The sequence below is a fragment of the Marmota marmota genome, unplaced genomic scaffold, assembly GCF_001458135.2.
Source record: "Marmota marmota marmota unplaced genomic scaffold, marMar, whole genome shotgun sequence".
NCBI classification, from domain to species: Eukaryota; Metazoa; Chordata; class Mammalia; order Rodentia; family Sciuridae; genus Marmota; species Marmota marmota.
The window spans coordinates 13,628,606-13,652,270 of NW_026000229.1; the positions used below are offsets into that span (position 1 = coordinate 13,628,606).

Genomic DNA, 23,665 nt, shown 5'->3' on the forward strand with positions numbered 1-23,665 from the left:
TCTGGCTTCTGGTGGGACACAGACAATCCTTGTGTTCCTTGGCTTGTGAAACCACCCAGCTCTGCTTCTGTGGTTCTGTAGCCCTTCCCTGCATGTCTCTGAGATCCCTCCCTTGGGTTATGATCCACCTTAATCCAGGATGACCTCATCTAAATTCTATTGGCAAAGACTTCCAAATAAGTTCTGTCACAGGTTCCAGGTGGATATGAATTCTGGGACACTGTTCAATCAAGTAGAGGCCTGAAGTTTAGACTTCATGAGCCCTCCACTCTGGGGCACACAGGACAGGGGAAAGCAAAAGCCAGTGGGTCTTTGAGGGCCATCTCTGTCCTTTTCCCAGCAGGTGTGCCCCAGGTCCCTGGGGCTAGCTACTCTGTTGGCCCCTGGGTGTGGAGTGGGAAGCCCTCACGGGGAGAGCTTGGCTCAGGAACAGTGCAAGATGGAGAGGAGGAGACTCCTGCATTCCTGGGAAGGATAGGAGTGGGGGCTGTGGGCAGGAGCCTAGAGCTTTTTCCAGCGACACCTGTGTTAGACGTTGGGACCCAGGGGTCCTGCTTGGGAACTTCTTGGACAAAGTATCCTGGGCCAGGGGGTGTAGGGAAGAGGAGCTTCCCCTGGCCTGGAACCCTTCCTGTGAGGGTCCAGAGAATGAAAGGCAGGGAGAAGGGACCCAGAGGAAGCCATGGTATGCAGGGGAGGTGCCAGGCTCCCAAGAGGGGCCAAGGTTCAACAATAAAGTGAACAAACTCAGGCCTCAGGTGGTACCGGAGGTGTGTGCTGTTGATTCGACTTGCTGCGTCTTGCACCCGCTGCTCTGGGCAGCTTGAGTTTGTGTGTGGTGAACCCTCTTGAGACCACGGCCCCAAAGCAGGTTCTTCATCATCTGTGAGACCCCTTGGAGACCTACAGGGGTAAGGGGAGTTGGTAAGAATGGCAGGGAGCTCTGGGGCACATAGCTCACCAGAACACACGCCAACCTAAACCCCAGGGAATGGCTCCCTGCTCCCAGCCCCTCCCAAAGGCAGGTGATCTGGGGAGAACATCTCAGCCTGGCTGTCCCAGGCCCCACAGCCCAGGTCTAGCCTGCCTTTCCAAGCCCTGCTGACTTCCCCTCTCGTCCTCCTCCGGAAGCTCCTCTGAGCAGGCCTCTCACCTTCTGTACTCCACCCACCATGGGCCCATCCTAGGCTACAGGGAGGAACCAGAACCTTCTAGCCAAATTCTCTGGGTCCCACAGAGGTTTGAAGAGGTGACTCAGGAGGCAATTTGGGAGAAAGGAGAACTCTTCACATGGAGGTGGTCAGAACAGGAAGGAGGGAGAAGAATGGACCAAAGCCAGGCTCTTGTACAAATTAACAAGAGGTCCCTCTTCTTTGGCACCGGCAGCCCCTCACCCCCCACTGTGTAGGGTACAACCTGATGGCCCTGACAGCATGGGCAAAGCTTGGATTTAGAACCCGCAGCCAACCCAGGGAAAGGGGACAAGACAAGGCTGAGAACCCAGTTCTGCCCAGCACCCAGTGGCTCTAGGGCACCCACCTGCCCCTGTCCTTTGTGGGTGATGGGAGCACTTGGGAGTCAGCAGGCTATGGCAGGTGGCTAGGAAGAGAAGGGGAAGGAAGAGTGGAGGAGCCTTCCCAGCCAGGGGAGGGTCACCTGAGAGGACGCACTGAGTAGGTAGATGCAGGGCTGGACAGCAGCCTGGCCACCCACAGACACTCCCAGGGGCCTGAAAGGCGGGAGAGCTGGCAAAGGATGGGAGTCAGCTGGGCGCTGGCTACTTGATTCTCCCAGCAACCTGTAATGCAGCCTGGCAAGGGGGGGACTGAGGCACAGAGAGGCAGTGACTGGGAACTGCAGGCCGGAGGATTGGACCCCAGCCCCAGTGTACTGAGGTCTGTGTTCCTGCAATCCATCCCCCAAGGCTGAGATCCAGACTCTGAGCTGGCCCATCCGGGACAGGCTCCATTCCTCTGCAGGGTTGTGGGTGACAAGTCTTCAGGGAGAGTGTGTGCAGTGCCCGATTCCAAGAGGGAGCTTGTCAGAGGGAGCAAGTTCCTTGAGGCAGGCCCAGACTCAGCCCTACCCCAGGGCCGCCTTTCTGTTCTCTAATGTCCCCTCTCAGAGTCTGGGGATGGTTCACTTGCTGCAGAGCATCAACCTCCAGAGACAGGGGCCCTGAGTCTCACAAGAGCCCTTCTGCGGCCGTTTCCTCAAAATCAACCTGCCTGGGTTGGCCAGACATCTGCCATGCACGGGAAGCTGGAATCTGACCCTGGTGGCATAGGGCCCGGTCTCCATGGCAGCAGAGGATTTATTACTGTGGCCTCCACCCAGCTTGGCGGACTTTCAACTCAAAGCCAGAGGAAAAGGAACTGAGAAGCTGGTTCTGAGAGCAGCAGGAGCCCCACGATGGTAAAGTGGGGACCCATGGCCAGCCGGGTGGGGAGGGCCTCTCACAGAACCCTGCCCTGACTGTCTCCCTCTCTCTGCTGCAGGCCAAGTTTCTTTCCCAGGACCAAATTAATGGTAGGTTGGTTTGCTCTTTAATTAGCAGCTCCCAGCACAATCTAGACCTCTTTATTTTCTCTACTCCTTTTCTGCTCAAGGGAAGGAGGGCCCCAGCCACACCCACGGCAGGGGTCCAGCCGCTGCAGGGATACCCTTGGTGGTGGTGGTGGGGACCTCAAGTGGTGGTGGTGGGACTGCTGGCTTTATGTTTGTCTGGGTGGTTTACAAGCCAGGTCCTGGAGTTCCCGCCAGAGCCAGATGGTCAGATTTGGGGAGGAAAAGGTCAGGGAGGAAGAGAGAGACCATTAACAGACTGAAAGGCAGGAAAAGAAAGGGGCTTTGTGATTGGCAGAGAGAGAGAGCCCAGGTCTGCGCCCTTGGGTAGGATGGTCTCCTGGGCCTCAGTTTCCCCATCGTAAAACAGGGTCAGCCGGGGCCCTTCTGCCTAGTCTGAGCATGAACACTCTCCTTTCTGGGTCCTTCAGTTTCATGTGGCTGGGTTGTTTCCACAAGGCCAAGAGGAGAGGGTTGAGTTACACAGAACTGGGGCCAGACTTGGGCTGCGGGGGCTGATCCGGAGCACTGGGCAGAAGAGGTCTCCCCACGGCGAATGTAGCAGCTGCTCCTGAGACCGTGCCCCTGAATCTGCCCCAACAGTGACAGCCCTGGGACTGGTAGTCGGCCCCTGTGCATCCCACCCCCAAATCTCTCTGCCGAACTGTCCCATTGTCAGCTAGACCTTCCTGACCACTAGAGATAAAACGGCAGGCACCCTGGGCCCATGATGCCCTTGCTTCTGTAGACTCTGGACATGGCTCCATGTTAACTGTGATTCTAGAGTTCTGGGTCCCCGGAGCTTGGTCTAGAAGGGACAGGTGGGGTTGTGGGCTCCAGGTGGGTACCTAACCACAGACCCCTGTCTTGACTCCTTACCCCTAAACTAGGCCAAGACCAGAAAGAGCACGCCAGGGGGCTTTTAAAGTGCCAGGCCCAGGGCAGGGCCCCTCCTCCCCAGCTCTATAGGTGACACTGAATGGCAGGTCAGGGCTGGAGTCCAGCTCTCAGCCTGTGTCCTCCACCCACGCCTGGACATGAGGCTCGCTGGCTCCCCCTCCTGGGGCCTCTGGAACTCACCAAGGGAAAGAAGATAATTTCTCTTGGTATCCGACTCTCTGGCACCAAGAAAGCGACCACTAATGTTTAATGAATGAAAGACTAAACAGGGATAGTGGGAAGAACAGGAGCTTTGGAGGCAGCGGGCCTAGAATCCAACCACCTGAGCTTCAGTTTTCTCACCTGTGAGGTAGGAAGAGGGATGCCGCCTCATCTGGCCTCTGTGTGCTAGGGACAAAGAAGCTTGCCAGCATATGAGAGCTACATATTTAGGAATTTCACAAGCCAGTTGTCAGAGCCAGAGACTGTTAAATAACATAGGCTCAAACAATGTGCCAAGCCCTACAGAGAGCTAAGAAGACAGCCCTGCTGCCCCCAGATTTGAAAGAAGTTTCAGCTTAATGAATATAATTTGTACTAGGGCGAGAATTAGTTTAACAGTAGATCGCTTATCAGATTGAATGACAACACAATTTCAATTCATTGGAAAAAGAATTGCCTTCTTTTGTCATGATTTGACAAGTGAAGCTGGCAGGTAACCTCCCTTGTCAAATCATGGTTGAACCCAAACTGTAGGTTAGCAGTGAACCTGAGTATTGGTGAAACTCACTTGTGATAATCAATCAACTAGACTGACTTTTTTAGAGTTGACTCTTTTGCTGTGTGTAAGTCGTGTGTTTCCCATCCTCTGTCGAGTGCGTAGGAAACACGTACATACATGTCAGAGCTGTTGCTAAACGTTCTCCAGCACGTCACTAGCGTTCTCCTAGGCCTTTTCTGGGACTTTTGCATTTTCCAAGAGAAAACCTAAAGGGGACTTTTAATCCAATTCATCTAACCCTGTTCATTCTTTCATTCAACAAATTTTTGAGTCCTTTCCTGGTGCCAGCCCAGCTCCCTGCATTAGAGATAGAGCAATGAACAATAGAAGACCTCTCCCCTCTCAGGGGCCCCAGGGGAGGACAGAAGGAGAGTGAAGGATGGAGTGTGGGGATGGCTGGACAGTGAGGGGGAACCCCAGGGAGAGGGGAGAGGTGCGGAGGGAGTGCTGGGGCCAGCCCTGCCAGGGCTGCTCTCCAGGTGGCCCTGTTCTCTTGTTCCAGTGTAGGAACTCCAAGTTCAGATCTGGCCTTGCAGTTTTTAAAAGGTATATTTGTTTCAGTAGGAAGACAGAACGCACTTGAGCTATCTGTTTGTTAGGAGGTGGGTCTCCATTTGAGCCCTGCTTGCTGATCACATAGGGGATTCAGTGTGCCCATCTGAAGAGCCAGACGATTGTCCCTGCCTTCCAGCTCTGACCAGTTAGGGACAACAGCCAGGAGAGCCAGAGCACATGAGAAACCCAGACAGAAAAGGAATGCAGGGTACGGTGGTGCATGCTGGTTGAAAGGAAAGTGACCACAACACTCAGAGCAACCAAAAGATCTTTATTGCAGCAGTGCAACAAAGAGAAAGGAAAGAAGGAAAGAGAGAGAGAGAAAAGAGAAGAGATGAACAGGGAGAGAGCAAGAGCAAGAGAGAGACAGAGAGCGCGCGTAAGAAAGATAAAGAGCAAGAGAGAGAGAGAGCAAGGGAGAAAGAGCAAGAGAGAGGGGGGCCTGGCAGGAGGGAGTTTTTATAGCCCAAATCTAATGGGGCCTCTGGGTCTGCAAGCTGCCTTGTTGGCCCAAGGGGGGGTTAAGTGTTCAGCCTTGAGCGGGACTTGACACAAACAGGTGATAAAGGACTAGATAGAGGGGGATTTGAGTGTGTGGGCTATCTTGCAGCCAACATCTGTTCAGCCTGCCCTGCAGACAACACAGTTCAGCCTGCTCTGCACCCAACACTGGTAATTCCTGCAACTTGGGAGGCTGAGGCAGGAGGATAACAAATTCAAGCCTCAGCAACTTAGCTAGACCCTGTCTCAAAATAAAAAATAAAAGGGAGTGTGGGTGGCTCACTAGTAGCACACCCCTGGGTTCAATCCTCAGTACCACACACACACACAAAAAAAAGCAGGGTAGCCGTGAGGACACCAGGAACCACACCAGGAAGAGGACTGAGGGTCTTTATTAAGGAACACAAAGCCACCCTAGGCCTGGGCGACGGGGTTGAGGGATGTACTCTGCCTAGTCTCCACCCCACCCTGCTGTCCCGGGTCGGAGGCAGTGTTGCCTGTTGGACAGAGCTCCACTTCAGGGGTCACGCTGCTTAGGTGAGGTTTGAGGCCACTCTAGGATGGCCTCACACCTGCCCAGCAGGAATAGACAGTGCCCGTCAGAGGGTGAGGATTAAACAAGGGCTGGGGTGATGTGCTCAGCAATGGGAACTGCCCTTGTTATTTCTGTTACTAGTTAGTAAGTCCCTAGTCCAGGCCTCTGAGGATCCACCCAGGTGTGAAGGCAGTAGAGGAACAGATCGTGGAGCCCAGGCTGGAAGGCCAGGGCCAGGGTCCCAGAGCACCTCCAGAGGGCAGCCCACCCTCACCAGAGTCAGGATCCCAGTCTGCCAGCCTGGGACCTTTCCCAAGCTCCTGACTGGCTTTCTTCAGCTTCCAGGGCTTGGGAACCACAGGATAGTCTTGTTGGATTGTGGAATACTGTAACTAGCGCAGCCTGAGCTCTGGCAGCTACTTCATCTTGCTAAGTATCAAGAAAGAAAGGGCCGCGGGGCAGAGTCACCAGCCACCTAGGTTCAGAGCCTGGGGCGCCTCTGGGCAGTTCCCCTTGAAGGCTTTGAAACCAGGCCCAGGCTGTGTCAGAGGGCAAACAGCTTCAGGGGCCAGCAGCCTGGAGGCCCAGGGCTGGGCCAGGCACTCAGAAATGCCCTCAGCTGCAGTGGTAGTAGCAGTAGTAATAATAATAATGATAGTAAATCGTTAAACATGAGAGCCACTTGTTGCCAGGCTTCCTGGAGGGATTTCCTCTGAGTCTGGCTGCCCGGCTGTGGGCGCTAGCCCTCCCTGGGAAGCCCGGGAGGTATTTCAGTTAGCTGTGGGAAGGGAGAGAAAGGGACTGAGGAAGGAAAAGGAGGAGTGAGGCAGGGTTGCCACATAAAATGCTGGACACCCTCTTAAATTTGAACTTCAAATAAACACAAATATTTTCTTAGTGTGAGTATATTCCATGCAAAACTTGGGACATACTTACACTAAAAATTCACCATTTCTCTGAATTCAAATTGAACTTGGAAGTTTTGTGTTTTCCTTTGCTGTATCTGGAAACATTAGTTGGGGATAAGTGTGAGGAGGGGGCCAAAGGAAGGGGAAAAGAAGTGTGAAGGAGGGCTGGGGTGCAGCTAGGACCTGGGTTCCATCCCCAGTACTGCAAAAAAAGGGGGCCCTGGGTCCCAGGGAAGAGGGCAGAGGAGGGGTGGGTGGAGAGTGAGTGAACACAGCTGGTCCTCCCTCCTGCTGTGCAGAATACAAGGAATGCTTCTCCCTGTACGACAAGCAGCAGAGGGGCAAGATAAAAGCCACTGATCTCCTGGTGGCCATGAGGTGCCTGGGAGCCAGCCCGACGCCTGGGGAGGTGCAGCGGCACCTGCAGACCCACGGGATAGGTGAGTGGGCTGAGTGGGCTCCAAGAGGGGCAAGCGGGTGGCGCAGAGGGTGGGGTGTGTAGGGCTCACAGGTTAGAGAGGCAGGGGGCAGTGAACCTCCCAGGAAGCAGCTGGCCAAGTGCACTCTGCCTCATCCTCAAGGCAACGGTGACACCCCACCTTGCAGGGGCCCTGGGTCTGGCCATTCCACCAGGTTTATCACAGACCTATAGAGCAACAGTGCTGCCAGTGATCCCAATGTTGTTTTTATAGAAAAATGTCCCTTTGGTGAACATCTACCAAACACTTAGCTCAAATCACCCCAAGAGGGTAGCTGTCCTGATTCTACTCTGCAGGCAAAGATCAAGACTCACAGCCATAGGTAACTTGCCCAAGTACTTAAGCCAATGGTAGAATCAGGATTGGAACTCAGTTCTTTTGATTTCAAAGACTTTCCTGAAAACCATGCATGACTGCTAGGAAACTGGAAGAAAACCCTTTTGAAAAGTGGTTCTCTCTGGTGATAGGATTAAGGCTGGTTTTCATTCCTTTTATTGTTCCCTGTATTTTCAACAATGGGAACAGATAGGTCTCTTATCAGAAACAAGTTTTGTGGTTTCTTTTTTTTTTTTTAAGTTTTAGTTATCAATTAACCTTTATTTTATTTATTTCTATGCAGTGCTGAGAATCTAACCCAGTGACTCACATGTGCTAGGCAAGCGCTCTACCACTGAGCTACAACCCCAGCCCCTTTGTGATTTCTTTGGGAGATTTGTTTTTAATTTTATTTTTAAAGTCTGGGGTGTCTATTTACATTGGGAGCTGGATGCCCAGGAAGGAGGGACTGGCCTAGAGGAAGAAGTGGCCAGCTTCCAGCATTTAACTGGAGCCCCCAGGTCACCTCTCAGTCTCTAGTTCTCAGCATCTGTTGGGGCACTAGAGGTCACATTAGCACACCTGCAGCAACGAGCCCTGGGAGCCATCCTGGGGCAGGTCTTGGAGGGCCAGAGCCTGGTGATAGGGCACTCAGTGGTCTCATTTTCAGCTCTGAAGGAGTGGTGGTTTTTGTCTCCTCTAAACAGGAAGTTGTGGTCAGGGGAAGTTCTGACTTCCTGCTGTTGTGGCCAAGCCAGTGTGTGGGCGGAGGCTTCCGGACATGCCTGGAGGGGGCTGCAGGGAGGGAAAGGCACGAGAGCAGGTGGGGAAGGACCTGAGGCTTGAGCTGGGGGCGGGGCACTTATCCCTCCTCAGGGACCTGCTCTGGTGTCAGAAGTGTGTGTGGGGGGGACACATGGACCCAGTTCCTTCCAGTTCAGGGGAGGAGGGAAGCACCAGAGGGAAGCTGAGCAGTTGGTGATGACTGTGACTACACACTACAAACTTCTGTCCCCTGAGGGGGCAAAACGAGGGGATGATAACCATGGTCACCAAGGGTCACTGGGTGGATGAAATGAAGACTGTCCAGTCCAGGAGCTGGTCCATGGTGGGAACTCAGTAGTGGCGGCTGTGTCTTCTTCACCATGACCACTGTCACCATTGTGAACCAGGTGGAGCTGGCGGTGACGAGGGTGCAAGGAGGTAGGTTGACTACCCCAAGAGCCTTTCCCTCCCTGCTCACTCTGCTATTTGGGGGTTTCTTAGACAGAAATGGAGAGCTGGATTTCTCCACTTTCCTGACTATTATGCACACGCAAATAAAACAAGAGGATCCAAAGAAAGAAATTCTTCTGGCCATGTTGATGGCAGACAAGGAGAAAAAAGGGTACATCATGGCATCCGAGCTGCGAGCGAAACTCATGAGACTCGGAGAGAAGCTCACCCAGAAGGAAGGTAATTAATTGCCTGACCAGGCTCCCAACGTCAGCAGAGGGTGAGGGAGTTGGGGGAGTTCACCAAAGTACCATCAATGCCACCATGGTTGTACAGGCTTCTGTAGTTGATATACAGCTGCAAAGCCCAAGAGCAGTCACACTAGCCGGGGACTGGTCTGGGCCCAGTGGTCAGGGTGGAGGGTCAGCCTGGGGAAAGCCCAGCTTGGATCCACTTGGGCAGCAGGATAGTGGGACATCTGCCCCGCCTCATGCTGTGCCTAAGCTCACTGGATCTTCATTTAGTGCACAGGACACCTGGGGAACATGAGTGTCCCTTTACCTGATCAAGAAACTGATGAGGCTGGGCGTGACCACATACGCCTCTAATCCCAGCAGTTCAGGAGGCTGAGGCAGGAGGATTGAGAGTTCAAAGCCAGCCTGAGCAAAAGCAAGTTGCCAAGCAACTCAGTGAGACTCAGTGGCTCAGTAGTCGAATGCCCCTGAGTTCAGTCCCCAGTACACCACTCCACCCCCCAAAAAAGGAGCTGACAGGGGCTGGGATTGTGGCTCAGCGGTCGAGGGCTTGCCTAGCACGTGGGAGGCCCTGGGTTCGATCCTCAGCACCACATAAAAATAAATAAATAAAACAAAGATATTGTGTCCAGTTACAACAACAAAAAATAAATAAATATTAAAAAAAAAAAAAGAAGCTGATAAGTGAGTGGTTGTGGGTCAGCGGAGCTGGGAGCTGGATGGAGGTTGAGTGCTGTCCCCATATCACAGCCAGCTGAACAGGGCTGCAGCGTGCTTTCCAAATGGAAATGCTACTTTGCTACTGACTGGAAGATTTAGAGTTCAAGAAGGGGCCTTTGCAGGGTCAGGTGGAGAATAGACCTTGCCTCACACCTCCCAGCGGCCCGTGTGCCTTCCTGCCTTGGAGCAGGACCAGAGGCCTGGGCCTTGGGCCTTCTGGGAAAGCCCTTTGTACATGGTAATGAAAAACCCCATACTGATCCATCTGTGGGTATTCTTCCTGCCTCTCAGCACTAGTTGGTAGTCCCTGGGTCCTGCCTCAGCTGGCATCCCTGGGAGGCCAGGGTTTCTACTTAGGCAGCTCAATTGTCAGCGACCATCTGGATAGGAAGGCTAGGCTTGGCCACAGTGGGTGTAGGAAAAGGGCTTCAGTAACAACCGACCATCAGCCTTTGGCCAAATCCCAACAAACACTGCAGGGGGTTCGGTTCCCCTTCCTCTCTGGGGACCTCCCATAGGTTCCTTACTCCCTGGAAATGAGGTAGTAACCATCCCTCAGGGCCCTCAAAGAGCTCACATTCTATAAACCCTTCTGCTCAGATTTCATCTGCCTTCACAAAGGCACAGAGCAAAGCATTTAAAAATAGCGCTCGGGCAGGCAGATTTCTCTTCCCCTGCGTTCTCAGGCTGGCAGCTATCACAGTCTCATCTTTCATTGTGGCTGTTTTCAAGTGAACAGGGAGAATCGTGGGCTGTCCTCAACCTCCCAGGCTCTGAGGACACTGCTGGCCCTCCATGTGCCAGGTGTCAGCAGAGAGAGCAGGGGGTCTTGATTCTGTGGTTAATGATCTCTGGTCAAAGCAACACCATGGCCCCCAAACACACATCTCTTATTTGTTTAACCTGCAAAGAACATTTCAAAGAAAGTGGTGGAGACCAATTTCCTTCCCACTTGCTGTGGGAGAAAGGATGATAACAGAAGTAGGAATCCTTTTTTTTTTAGTTGTAGTTGGATACAATACCTTTATTTTATTTATTTTTATGTGGTGCTGAGGATTAAACCCAGCGCCTCGCACGTGCTTAGGCGAGCGTTCTACCGCTGAGTCACAACCCAGCCCCAAAGAAGTAGGAATCTCTTATCCTTGGTGATTGAAAAAAAATATTCAGTTTTATTGAAGAGAGGCCACAGTGGAAAAGGATAAACTGAATGGCTCTTGCCAGTGCTTGGGACAAGCTACTATTTTATCTCAGAAGTCTAAAGCCAGAGGGGGGAGATGCAAATGAAGTTTTTTATTTTATTTTTTAAGCAAGGCAGAATTAACAGCAGTTTTGCAAGATTTGAGCCTTACACACTGTTAGATTTATTTTCCCAGGCCCAAAATACATATCTTTTCTTTATTGGTGTAAGGCACGTGCTCTACCCATGAGCTGCACCCCTGCCCTACGCTTTTCTTTAGAGGTGGTGGTAGCAGAAGCGCTTATCACTAGGCCCTCCTGGCATGGAGGTATCTTGGGGAGGAACATTGACATGGAGGAGTGGGGAGGTGAGGGGCAGCTGAAGCCTGGGTGGCTCTGTCCAGAAAGGAGCTGCAGAAAATACCTATGGTGGCGGGCAGAGGGGTGGGTGATAGCAGACAAAATGTCTGGGCCAACTCTCTCTCTAAACCAAGGCTCAGAGGTCTGAGATCTTCACAAGAAAACAAGAGGTGGGGGCTGGGGCTGGGACTCAGGAGCAGAGCACTTGCCTGGCATGTGTGAGGCACTGGGTTCAATTCTTAGCACCACATATAAATAAATGAATAAAAATAAAGGTCCATCAACAACTAACGAAAGAATATAAACACGAGGTGGCTTCAGTGACTGGATTTTCGCCAGGATTCCTGCCCAGCCCCTGGCAAAGCCTGAAAACCAAACCAGTGGATTCCCAGATGGGAGTGGGCAGGTTGTCGTATGTTCTGGTTTACTCCCTGATGTACAAGAAGTTCCCTGGACGCTCAGGGAAGACCTTTGGGGAGCCCCAACCTCCAAAGAAGTGTCTTATAACCCCAAATCCAAACAAAAATTTCATGTGATTTATTGCAGTGGAGGATCTTTTCAAGGAAGCAAATATTGAACCAAATGGCAAAGTGAAGTATGACGAGTTTATCCAGAAGATCACCCTTCCTGTGCAGGACTACTGAATGAGCAGAGTACAAGAGAGGATCCCTGGGTCTGAGAACCTGGACTGGTTGATTTTTTAAAAGGAAAATGTTCCTTTAATTCTAGGGTGATGGCAAACACCGTGCAAAGACAACATTAGCAGGGCATAAGCAGCAATAAGTAATTCCAGCCATGGTATCAGCATGTCTTTAATAAAAAGATTTGTATTACCAGGTGCGGTGGCACACGCCTGTAATCCCAGTGGCTCAGGAGGCTGAGGCAGGAGGATCGAAAGTTCAAAGCCAGCCTCAGCAAAAGCGGGGAGCTAAGCAACTCAGTGAGACCCTGTGTCTAAATAAAATGTGAAATAGGGCTGGGATGGGGCTCAGTGGTCCTGAGTTCAATCCCTAGTGCCTCCTTTCCCACGAAGATTTGTGTTGATTTCAGTAGCTCTCATGAGTCCAGCCCTTCCTGTTGGTTTAGTCAGGCCTACATTCCAGTCCTGGGTCTGCCACTTACCAGCTCTATGATTTCATCCCTGAGGGCCTTAGGGTTCAGACAAAGCCTGGATCTCTAGTCTTACCTCATGGAGCCCATTGAGGAAGGATGGAGATAGATAGGGCCTTGAAAATGCACACAGCCTGAAGGGCATGTGGAATCCGAGTTCCCATTACAGCGTTTCTCCTGAAGAGGGCAGGCTACCCAGAAGCGCGCTCTGTATTTGGGTGCTAGAACCACTTTCCACATTTTCAAGATAGAGCCAGTGCTAGCTGAGAAATGGCAACAAGCAGAGTGAAAACACACACACACACACACACACACACTCTTCTTGAAGCACCATAGACCCACTCAAATTCTCCTCTCCTTTTCGACAGAGTGACATGGTTCAGGACACTCATTTATCAACAGAGAACAGGGTAGCAACACTCTCAGAATGTTGAGCTGTGCACTGGGCTCTGTTTGCAGGCACAGAAGTTCCAGAAAGTAGGATGATGTGCTCAAGTGACCTAAACTGATCATAATCTTAAGCTGGGACTAACATGGAGGATGTCACTAAGAGGTGTCTTCCGGGTCATGGCCATGGTTGGAAAGATGGCTGGAAACAGTTGTGGGGCAACAGTCCTTCTGGGAGCACTTCCAGCTCAAGTAACTTTGAGTTACACAGTCATGAGTGGCAGGCGGGGCTGCCTGGGACTCAGAGACGTCCATGCATTTGTCAAATTGAGGGCCTAGGGATACTGTTGGCACAGTCCTAAAAAGGGCAGGAGTAACACAGCAGCATGGGTGGGGGACAGACCCCCTAGCAGGAATATTTTTATCTATTTGTTAAAATTAGGCTGTGGCTGAAACATCAGAAAACCAGATTATGAAGGGGGAATGTCTTTTGGAAGGTTATATATGACACTGATCTTTTACTAAAGGTGAGGCACAGGTTAAGTGCAACCATCTCATCCATGTTGCATGGCATCAGACCCAACTGAGGTTCTGGGAAAGGAGGCTATCATTTCCCCAATAGTATAATTGCCAAGGGGAGTTGAGCAGAAATGCCCTAGCTGTAAATAAGTGTTTTTAGGGTACCGGGGAGGCAAGAAATGGCCCAAATACCAACTAAATGAATTTGTGATCATCCAGCTGGGGAGTTGGGACCACCCATTCAGGAGCAGATGTAGGTTTTAAGGGATTTGAGGTTTTTATGACTTGGTGGTTGTCTTTAATAAAACAGAAATAGTCAGGTGCAGTGGCACACTCCTACAATCCCAGCAACTTGGGAGGCTGAGACAGGAGGACCAAAAGTTTGAGGCCAGCCTCAGCAAGAACTTCATCAATTTAGCAAGACCCTATCTCAAAATAAAGAGGGCTGGAGAGAGGGAGAGGGGGCCAGAGAAAAAAAGAGAGGGAGGGAGGAAGAATACAATACACAATTTCTGGAGCAGCACTCAGGACCCTGGAAGAGGTAAGAGCAAGTCAGGGTACTGAACACTTAAAACTTCATTATCTAAACAGTAAATCCACTTGAAGGCACACTGAAACTTGGCCTCCAAGAAAGATCTGCTATATTTCACTGTTAGGCAAGGGTCCCAAACAAACGCTTCTTTTAAACTCTAGTCACCAACATTAGGAAGCAAAACCAATCTGGAATACCAAATCTAGCCAGGTGATAAATACTGATGGAACAGGAAAAGGAAATTCTGAACTATAATAATAAAGCTCTGTTCTATTTATCACTGGCCAGAATATGGTTTTAAAGCAAGTTCTAGGAATCTCCTTTGCCTAACAGAAACATGAAGTATAGCTTGCCAAAAGCACGCGGTGGGCAGGGTGGTCATCAGAACCCCTGCCTCATGGTCCTTATCAAGGGTCGGGGTGGCTGGCAGTCAAGTTCCTATGAAATCACCTCAGCCCCAGGAGAGGCTTTTAGCTCCCTCAGTCCTGGGTTTCATGCTCATTCCTGAAATTCCGATTGGCTTACCTGGCACCTGGTGCTTTTAGAAAAACAGTCACAGTGTTCTCAGCAAACTGCAGGTATTAAACAGATTTAAAACTAAAGAAATGCTGTGGTTCATTACAAAGCTTGCCATATTTCAATAAGAAAGGGAAACGGTGGCCATGTATTAATTACTTACCTCAAAGCAGCTGCAAGCCTATTAGGTGCTCATCATGCTTTGAAATCTCGGGATGAAAGGGGCTTTGGAATCACAAAGCACTGTCACTTTTCTCATTGGGACTGTCCCCTGGTCCACCCAGTAATATTATTTTACAGAAGACAAATTAACTGAAGGCTTTTCTTTTATTACATCTAAAGAGCTCTACATAAACAGGTAACATTCAATAGGTAAACAATTTTTTTCCAATGCATGTAATAAATATTTTCACTTGGTACTTTTATACAAACTGACATTGGTCTACTATACATTTTTAAAAGCCATTTTACTGGTTTGGCATGCGGTATGGAAATCCTAAGAGAGAAAGTCTTAAGGCAATGAATCACAGATTTAAGTTCATGGAATTTATGGTAACTTTTATATCTGTTTATATACATTTTCCCCTTTGTTAATTAAACAACAGCAGCACACTTTGGGACCACCAGCTAGTCTCCCTCCCTATTTCTGAAATCTAAGTTTTGTGTTTAATTAAAAAACAGAATTCAACATGTACTTACAAAAAGAAATTCTTACTAAAATAAATGCAAACGTGCTTTAAAAAGTCCTGAAGATCCTGAAAGTTTTATGTACTTGAAATTGTTTTAGAAACAATGCCTTTTCCATATTTATTAATTTACAGCTGGGATATATTTTCAATTTCACACACTTGTTTCAAAGGAAAATCTACCCAAGAAATCACATCTTTCAGAAGCATAAATGAATCTTAAGTCAGTAATGATATAGAATTGTGATACTCTAAATCAATAATAGAAAAAATTTAATGCTCAAAACAGTCAACCAAGTGTGGCATGGTTAAGTATCAGACTTTTTTAAAAAAAGAGATGTGTCCAACAATGCCCACATAGCAATTAAAAGCCACTTCAACCCTGCCAAACAGTTATTTTCTGTGTGTATAGAGCTCTCTCCAGATGTGTACACACATGCAGCATTGCACAGAAGCAAGGATATGTGCACCTATCATGAAAGACCAAGGCAAAGGGGCTGTCAACTGGCTTCAAGATTTGAGAAACTCTATTTGTCCACAGACAGCATAGCAATGTTGGCATGGGTTGGGGAGTGAGTGTGGGCTGAGGCAAAGAGAAAAGTGGCTTAACTTCTTTTAAAAAATTAGGAAAAGGGTGTAGTGCATGACTCAATAATTTTTACAAATCATGAAAGTCTGATTGACTTATAACGAACATGAAACCAACAAGTGATAACTATTACTTAATGCAACATCTTAAGAAGTTAACAACTGAAGGAAACGAACTCTTCAGAGTGGAATGAACTATAAAGACAACTGAATGGTTGGTTCTCCTGTGGGGACATGACCAAAGCCACTGGACAGACATCTATTTCTCCCTATTACCTATTCTTCCCTTAGATTGGTATAATAAAGGGCATGGAGGGAAATTAACCCCTTCCAAAATTGGGCCAAGGAAAGCAGAGGTACGGGTTTTCAACTAGATCATTCAAAGAGTTTATAATTCAGCATCGTACACAAAGTTATTGATCGGAATTTTGAGACCACTAACAACAACAAAAAAAGGAGAGAAAACAGAAACAAAACCCCAAAACAGGAATAAAGAAAACTATTCACTTAACCTATGGTAGTTGAATAGAAATGTTTTCTATTCACAACGTAAAATCAGAAACAGTGCTCTACAATTTTAGTAATTTCTACCCTAATCCAAATTTAGACACAAATTATGATACTATCCAAAATTAGTCTAAATTAATATGGTAATGAAAGTTCTTAAAGTGTTCACTCACCACAACTCCAGATTCATTTAAAAACTTAACTATTTCTTGTTTTAACTGACAATAAATTTTTTTTTTATTGCAAATTGTTTTGTGACTATAACTCAGCCATTTATGTGTGGAATACACATGCGTAGGGGAAGACTATGTAACTCACTTGTTACTCACACATACTTGTTTATAAATACATATATACACACACACACACATATACATATCAACACCAACTTTTTTTCAAAATTCAAGTCAACAATTTAGTAAGAGAGATGCTGTAAAAACATATTATTTTTAGATGCCACACAGTCATGTGAACCATTAATTTTATCATACAGCCAAAAGACATAGCCATCTTGAATTCTACCTGGATTGAAGTAGGTCAGAGTTACCAATGCAAGGTTGAAATTGACAAGTTTATACACAAAAGTGGTCCTTCATCAACTCTGAGAATATTAATAGCTGTGATATAAAAACCCAGTCTGGAAAACTGGCAATCATTATCTTTTCTGTTAAACCTGTACTCTCAATCAACTGAAATACATTTTCCATATCTGAGAACATAATACCTTCTCTGATGAGGATTTTGGAACACAAGTAAAACCACTTTTCCTTCCCTTCAACATTTACTTATCTCCTGAAAAACAGTTTTCAATATATTTACATGTTCCACTATTTAGAGCAGATCAGATCCATTCATGAATTAAAAAAAAAAAAATGACTTTCCTATGTCATGCTTGTCATTAAAAGATGAAGACAAAATAAACTAGGTAGATAGGTTAAGAACATAAGTACACTCACAGAGAATAAAAATGACTAAGGTTCAAATGTATTTTGAACCTTGTTTATCAAGACAGTAGATTTCTATAGATCCACATGTGTGGTGCATTGCATTTTCCAAACAAAATTTACTTTTAGGGTAATTGACTCATCTATCTTCTTTTTGAGGTGATGTAACCCTTCTGTCAGCTGCACAAAATACCCAGCAGGACTTTCTAAGCTATTATCACTTCCTACTTTGGTATGAAGATCTTACATGAAAACTTGTTACCCTGTGGCCAAAAAAGCAGTTATTCACAGACTTGGCTTAAATACACAACACTGGCAGTCCAGATTTAGAATTGAGAACTAGACTAAAGTGTATTATTCACAGGTCTAGTAAGCCTACTCCTTACCCAGACAGCTCTCTCCAGTATTTCTACAGCATATTCTCAGGGGGGTATAGAGCAAGTCAGAATATATGATGGAGAACATGCAACTGGGATAGTCGATAAAGATACTCACACGTGAGTTCAAGACCTTTAAAGCACTTTAAAAGAAGCAGGCAACTAATATATTAACTGAATGCAAACTCCAGAAGAGAGGGAACAGTAATGACAGAAAAATACATACAGACACACACACACTGAACACACACGCCCATGAGCTATGACCTGAAAATACATAGGGAATGAAAGTGGGACAGATGAGATTTATAACTTAAGGCTGGATAAAATATGCACGCACACACACACACAAACAGAACCCAAGTCTGTCATTTTTAAAAAATGGTAATCAAACTATCCCCCCAACCCCCTCCCCACAACAAAGCCCACAATTTAAAACTTCATACATGCAATTCCTTTTCTGCTTACTGCAAATAAAATAATGCCATTGAAGTAAAATAAAACCAAAACCATAGGACAGATGATGAAAAATCTTCAGAATCCAGAAAAAAAATGAACTGAAGGTGGCTTGTGGTGCTTTTTTCTTTTCTTTCCTTTTTTTTTTTTTTTAAACAAGTGTTTTATCAGGCAGTCTTAGATTTATATACAAAAGTAAAACTGAAAATATAGTTTTGTTCTCTGTACATTTCTTTTAATTTTTTCCCTAAAAAAAGGAAAAAAAAAAAAACACGCTGTACTTTTCTAAACAGAATAAGATAAGACAGAGCACAAAGTTCTCTTCTTTCTGCCAAGTTCATTTAATCTAGGATGGGTAGGAGCAGCAGGGGCAAGGGATCAGTCCAATGAGATAATGTCTGGTATGATGCCAAAGATGGACGCTGTGTCCGTGCTGCTCCTGTTTGTGACAGTGTGGCTATGGCTCTCCCTCAGGCTGTTGGAAGACACAAGGCTGCTGTTGCTGCCACTACTGCTTCCATTGGTGGTTGGCAGGGAAGTGCTGCCTCCTGCACTTAACTGATCGAGGAACATCTGTGAGGAGGTATATGGGAAAAATCTCGACGAGTGCAGGAGGTCTTGATCATCTGAGACTGCTGCTGCTGCAGCGGCAAGCAGGGAGGTGCTGTAATGCTAGGGAGGAGACCAAAGACAAAACACGCTCGTTATACTTATAAAGTAGACATCTTCTCTCAGCAAAACAACGAACCATATCCTTAGTATCTGTTTCTGAAACATAACATTTGCAAAATCAAATGGCTTTATGTAAAATAACTGGATCATTGGTCTTGAGAGACATTTTTGTATCTGAAACTGGCAAAGTTACTTGATTGCTTTTGCTTTAATCTGTATTGCAAGAGATTCTCAAGATTCTATTCCCAGTATGTTTAGAAGCAGCAGGAAAGCGGACAGTTTACCCTCTGCTCTTGAGATACAGTCATGCATCGCCTAAGGACAGGAATCCATTCTAAGAACCATGACACTAGGTGATTTCACCATTGTGCGAAAAATCATTTGGAGCACACTTACACAAACCTAGTTGCCAGAGCTTAGTACTTGTAGGTAACTGGAACACAATGGTCTTTGTATACTTGTATGTATCTAAACACAGCAAAGGCACAGTAAAAACACAGAAGATGTAAAATGGTACACCTGCATAGGGTATTATGAATGGAGTGTGCAAGACTAGACATTGCTCCAGGTCAGTGAGTGAGTGGCAAGTGGATATGAAGGTCAAGGGCACTATAACTGAAGATTAGAAATATTATAGTTAGGCTACACTAAGTTTATTAAAAAAAAAAAAAACAACTTTTTTCTTCAATAATAAATAAACCTTAATGTACTATAACTTTTTTACTTTATAAGTTTTTACACTTTTGAAAAATATACACCCTTTTCCTTTTTTGGTACTGAAGATTGAACCCAGGGCCTCACACATGCTAGGCAAGTGCTTCAACACAGAGCTTCATTCCCAGCCATTATATTTTGAGACAGGGTCCTGCTAAGGTGCCCAGGCCTCAAACTTGTAGTCTTCCTACCTCACCCTCCCAAGTAATGGGATTACGGGTGCATGCCACTGAACCTGGCTTTTTTTTTTTTTTTTTAAACTGATTCTTTGTAACGATACTTAGCTTAAAACATAAACACACTGAATAGTTATACAAAAATATTTTCTTTCTTTATATCCTTATTCTATAAGCTTTAAAAATTTTTACCTTTTTGCATATTTAATTGTTTTGTTAAAAACCAAGACACAAAAACACACATTAGCTTGGGCTTACATAGGGTCATCATTACCACTGTCTTCTACCTCTACATTCTGTCCCCACTGAAAGGTCTTCAGGGAAAATGACAAGCATAAAGCTGTCATCTTCTGTAACAATACTGTCTTCTGTAGTTTCTTGTGAGCTCTTCCTGAGGAGGTGGCATTGTCCACAATGAATTGCTTTGTTTGTTTTCCTTTTTCATTATAGATTTGTTTATAAGCAGATAATGCACCACAGACATTCCTCTCTCTTAATAAAAACCTTTTGATGTTGGGTTTCATGTTTTCAAAAAATTTAAGGCCCTTGTTAAGGTCTGCAAAATCTTCCATACCCTTTACTTTGAATTTTCTTAGGGATTCTTCTTTTTCTTTTCCCACAATTTCCTTTTCTTTTGCTTCTTCTTCAGCTATGCATTCCTGTTCCAATTTCCACAACTTCTGAATAGTCAATTCCTCAGGAGTCACCTCTAGGAGTTCCTCAGTGTCATCCTCTTCCACACACAACCATCTCCACCACAACCTGTTGATTTTTGCAACTTCCTCATCCTTGGCAAATCCTTTGAAGTCATGGACAAACCTCCTGAGTGTCTTCTTTTAGATGTTATTCATACACTCCTTGGTGACCTCAGCCCAAACCATGTTTTTCATTCATAAATGCAATCCTTCCAGAACTACATCAGCATCTTCTGCGTCCTCCTCAGCTGCAGCCCTAGTCTGAGCAGAGGACCTCCTTAGGTAATAGGCCTTGAAAGCCGCTGTAACTCCTTGATCCATTGGTTGGATCAAAGAAGTGGTGTTTGGAGGGAGAAACACCATTCTGATACTAAGATACAGATCATTATAGAGAGGTATTATAAACAATATAATGTGGAAGTATTATAAACAATAAGCAAAACTTGAAAGGTATGTTATAGTACTTCACTGCACTGGCACAACAATTCAGGAAGGCATCTTGGGAGAGAAGTGACTTCTTATGGCTCCTGTAGAACACTGCAATGGGTGCTTTCAAGTCTTATTGTCTTCAATGAAGCAGATCCTTTAATAGCTTCCCCCTCACTTTGTTCTTGTCTTTCAAGTTCACAGCTACGGTGGAATGGGACATGCCCGACTGGCAAGCAATAACCATCACTAATGTTCCACAATTATAGTCCTTAATCACTTTGTATGTGTATATGTGTGGTGTTGAGTATTAATCTTGAACACACTAGACAAGTGTTTTACCACTGAACTATACTCCTAGCTCCCTAATGGCTTTTAATTTTGATTCCAGGACATCACTTGATGCCCTCTGGCAACACCAGCAGTGAATTTTGTATGGTTAGGGGCCAGAATGAACAAAGGAACACAAGAGAAAATGATGCAATCAAGAGATGCAGTAAATGAGGCATACGAGGCTGCTGCCATTTATCATGTGTTATCATTATCAAGTATTATGCACTTTACATAATTGTATGTGCTACACTTTTATACCACTAGCGGCAGAGATTTGTCTATACCAGAATCATCACAAACATGAATAATGTGTTGTGCTATGACATAACAATGGCTACAATGTCATGAAGCAATAGGAATTTTTCAGCTCCACTGTAATCTCATAAGATCACTGTCATACATGTAGTTTGTCCTTGATCAAAACATTGCGGTGCATGACTGTATTTGGCCAAGAAATCTATCAGCCAATATGAACTTCCCTGTTTCTTTAACCAACAAACCAACACTGTTCTTATTACCTGCTCAGACAATACTGAAACCAGGAACTTTTATTTAAATTACTAATGCCATAGCAATAATTTATTTTCCAAGATAAATTATTATTTCTCCTGGCTACATTTTATACTTCTGAATATACAATTAAAATAACAGTAATTTCGTTTTCATATAACATACCTGATTGTCTCCTGATAAGAAAGGAAAGAAATCTAATCCTGTGGGAGAAAAAATTATTTTAGTTTTGAAAAAAAAAAAAACCCAAAATAAAAAGAAAACAAAAAACAGAAACAAAAAACCCTTCCCAAATGCCCCAATACTCCAAAAACAAATAGAAATCTTAATTCTGTCACTTAGAATTTTATCTAAACATGAAGAGTTATGCTGAATGTTTTCTCTCTCCCATCTCTAAATTATGAAGGTTTAAGTCCAAGTCTTAGCAATGATTTGCTCTCCCTGTCACTCCATTTGAGGGACATGGACCATCACTAACTTATTAAATCTAACACTGATCCCTTGCTCTGATTCCCCTGAAATAACCAACCTTTCAATCTACTCTAACTTTCCACAAGTACCTCAGGAGGAATGGGATTATTTTGGCCCTGATTTTATAGATGAGAAGGTTGAAATTTGAAACAGGTCAAGCAAATTGTAACACAGATTTTCCTTCTCTTTCCCAAATTCACTCATTTACTATCACATGTACATTCCAGCACCATCTCTGCAGTGGCATGAGGGGAAAGAAAGACTTGAGAGGGAGTGTGCCTGAGGGCTGGAGTAGTGTACATTCAAGGCCCAGCCCTGATCCCTGATTGTTGGGATTCACTGCAAATTGACCCCATCCATCACATTCTTGCCTACATCGCCCAATGTGTAATGTGAAAAGCAAGTAATTAACACAAATGAAATGCTTCATTATATATAAACTAGTGGAAAAGGTCAACAAGCAGATGTAGATAAAAATATGACAGAAAGTACTCTGGGGATCACTGTCTATACTAGAACAGATTATAATATGGTGATCTACAAAATGTGTAGCACCATGGTTAGTGTCATGTGTCATCTATGTGGTAAAATGGTATGGAAAGATACTTAGCAAGCTGTTAAGAACAGCTATTACTTCTGGAGAGTGGGCTTGGGAGAAGGGTAGAGAGAAAATTTCACTGTATATTTCTATATTGAATTTTGTACAAAGAGCGTATATGGCTTTTTGTAATACAAGAAAAATGTTTTTAATATGTTATTAAATTACAGATACATGAAAACAAGCTGCAATTCTTTGATAATGTAAATGATTATTATGAACTCAAAATACTGTACACAAATAAGTAAACTAACATTTCAAACTGCTTTTGAAAAGAAGGATCAGGTTCAGGAGAACCAAAATTAAGACTTTCAAAATATCTCAATTCAGCACTATCTAAAAGACAATTGCATGGTTACACATAATCCCTACTCATTATGACTAGAATCAGGGAACAAAATGTAATGCCCATCGATATCAAAATACAAAGTCACAAGTTTGAAGTTGTTAAAAAACAACTTGTAAAATATTTTGAAGCTCATAAAACCTAGTCATCATTGCACTAGTTAAACACTGATAGCGAAACACTGGCTACCGATGAAGGAACCATCAAGGAAATCCGTCAGTTTTTATAACCACAGTACATTATTTCTCTCAATTCCCTGAGTCCAAGACCCTATTCTCGCAATCTTCCAATTCTTCCTTAGACTACATAGATCAAAGACATTCATGTGATAATACAGAAAAACCAGTGACTCACCTTGTAAGTCATAAGGCATGGGTGTCATGTGAAAAGGATGCCTGTAGTCTTGGATGAGGGAGGGGTTAATGTAGCTTGTGTCTACAGCAGGAAGGCTGGGGGTGCGGGATACTGGAGATGCTTGATGTGGAAGACTTAAAATGCTGTAAGAAGGAAATGTTTACATAATTTTCACAAGTCAGTTTAATTTTTAAGTTTTACAAAGAAATGGCTGCAAATCAGTGTGCCCTAGCTTTTATGCTGGAAATAAAACAAGCAAGCAACATATAGATGATCCAAAATTATTAAGAAATAGTTTGTATGGAATAATAGCATTTTGCAGAGGTTATAGGGAGAACCAAGTGGAGCAATGGTATCCAACATTCACAAACCAACACTGTCTTTGGAATATCATCACACTCTCAGAGGGCAGGGAAAAGCACAACTAAGCCACTGAAATAGTACACAAGTGAGAGGTATTTACAACAGAGAAAATCCTGAAACCTTTCAAAATAAGTGCTAGAGG

General features: G+C 45.4%; 2 protein-coding genes across 4 annotated transcripts in view; one reads left to right on the plus strand and one right to left on the minus strand.

The window, feature by feature from the left end:
• Window positions 1-727: 727 nt before the first annotated feature.
• Calml4 (calmodulin like 4) lies at window positions 728-12,081 on the plus strand. Its single transcript, XM_015480490.2, is given in 7 exon segments — window positions 728-924; window positions 2,126-2,381; window positions 2,384-2,415; window positions 2,499-2,529; window positions 7,024-7,164; window positions 8,785-8,973; window positions 11,790-12,081. Coding segments are annotated over 6 exon segments (573 nt in total). The 5' UTR covers window positions 728-924; window positions 2,126-2,299; the 3' UTR covers window positions 11,888-12,081.
• A 2,534-nt stretch (window positions 12,082-14,615) lies between these two features.
• Window positions 14,616-23,665, minus strand: part of Pias1 (protein inhibitor of activated STAT 1) — a 129,973-nt gene continuing 120,923 nt past the window's right edge. For 2 of the 3 annotated variants that reach the window (XM_015480491.1, XM_048793011.1), the window contains 3 exons: window positions 23,161-23,303; window positions 21,557-21,594; window positions 14,616-18,537 (listed from right to left, as the gene is read on the minus strand). In XM_015480491.1, coding sequence (XP_015335977.1) covers window positions 18,244-18,537; window positions 21,557-21,594; window positions 23,161-23,303 — 475 coding nt within the window. In that variant the 3' untranslated portion in view covers window positions 14,616-18,243. The remainder of the gene's footprint in view (window positions 18,538-21,556; window positions 21,595-23,160; window positions 23,304-23,665) is intronic. The other variant, XM_048793012.1, reaches the window with a different exon arrangement.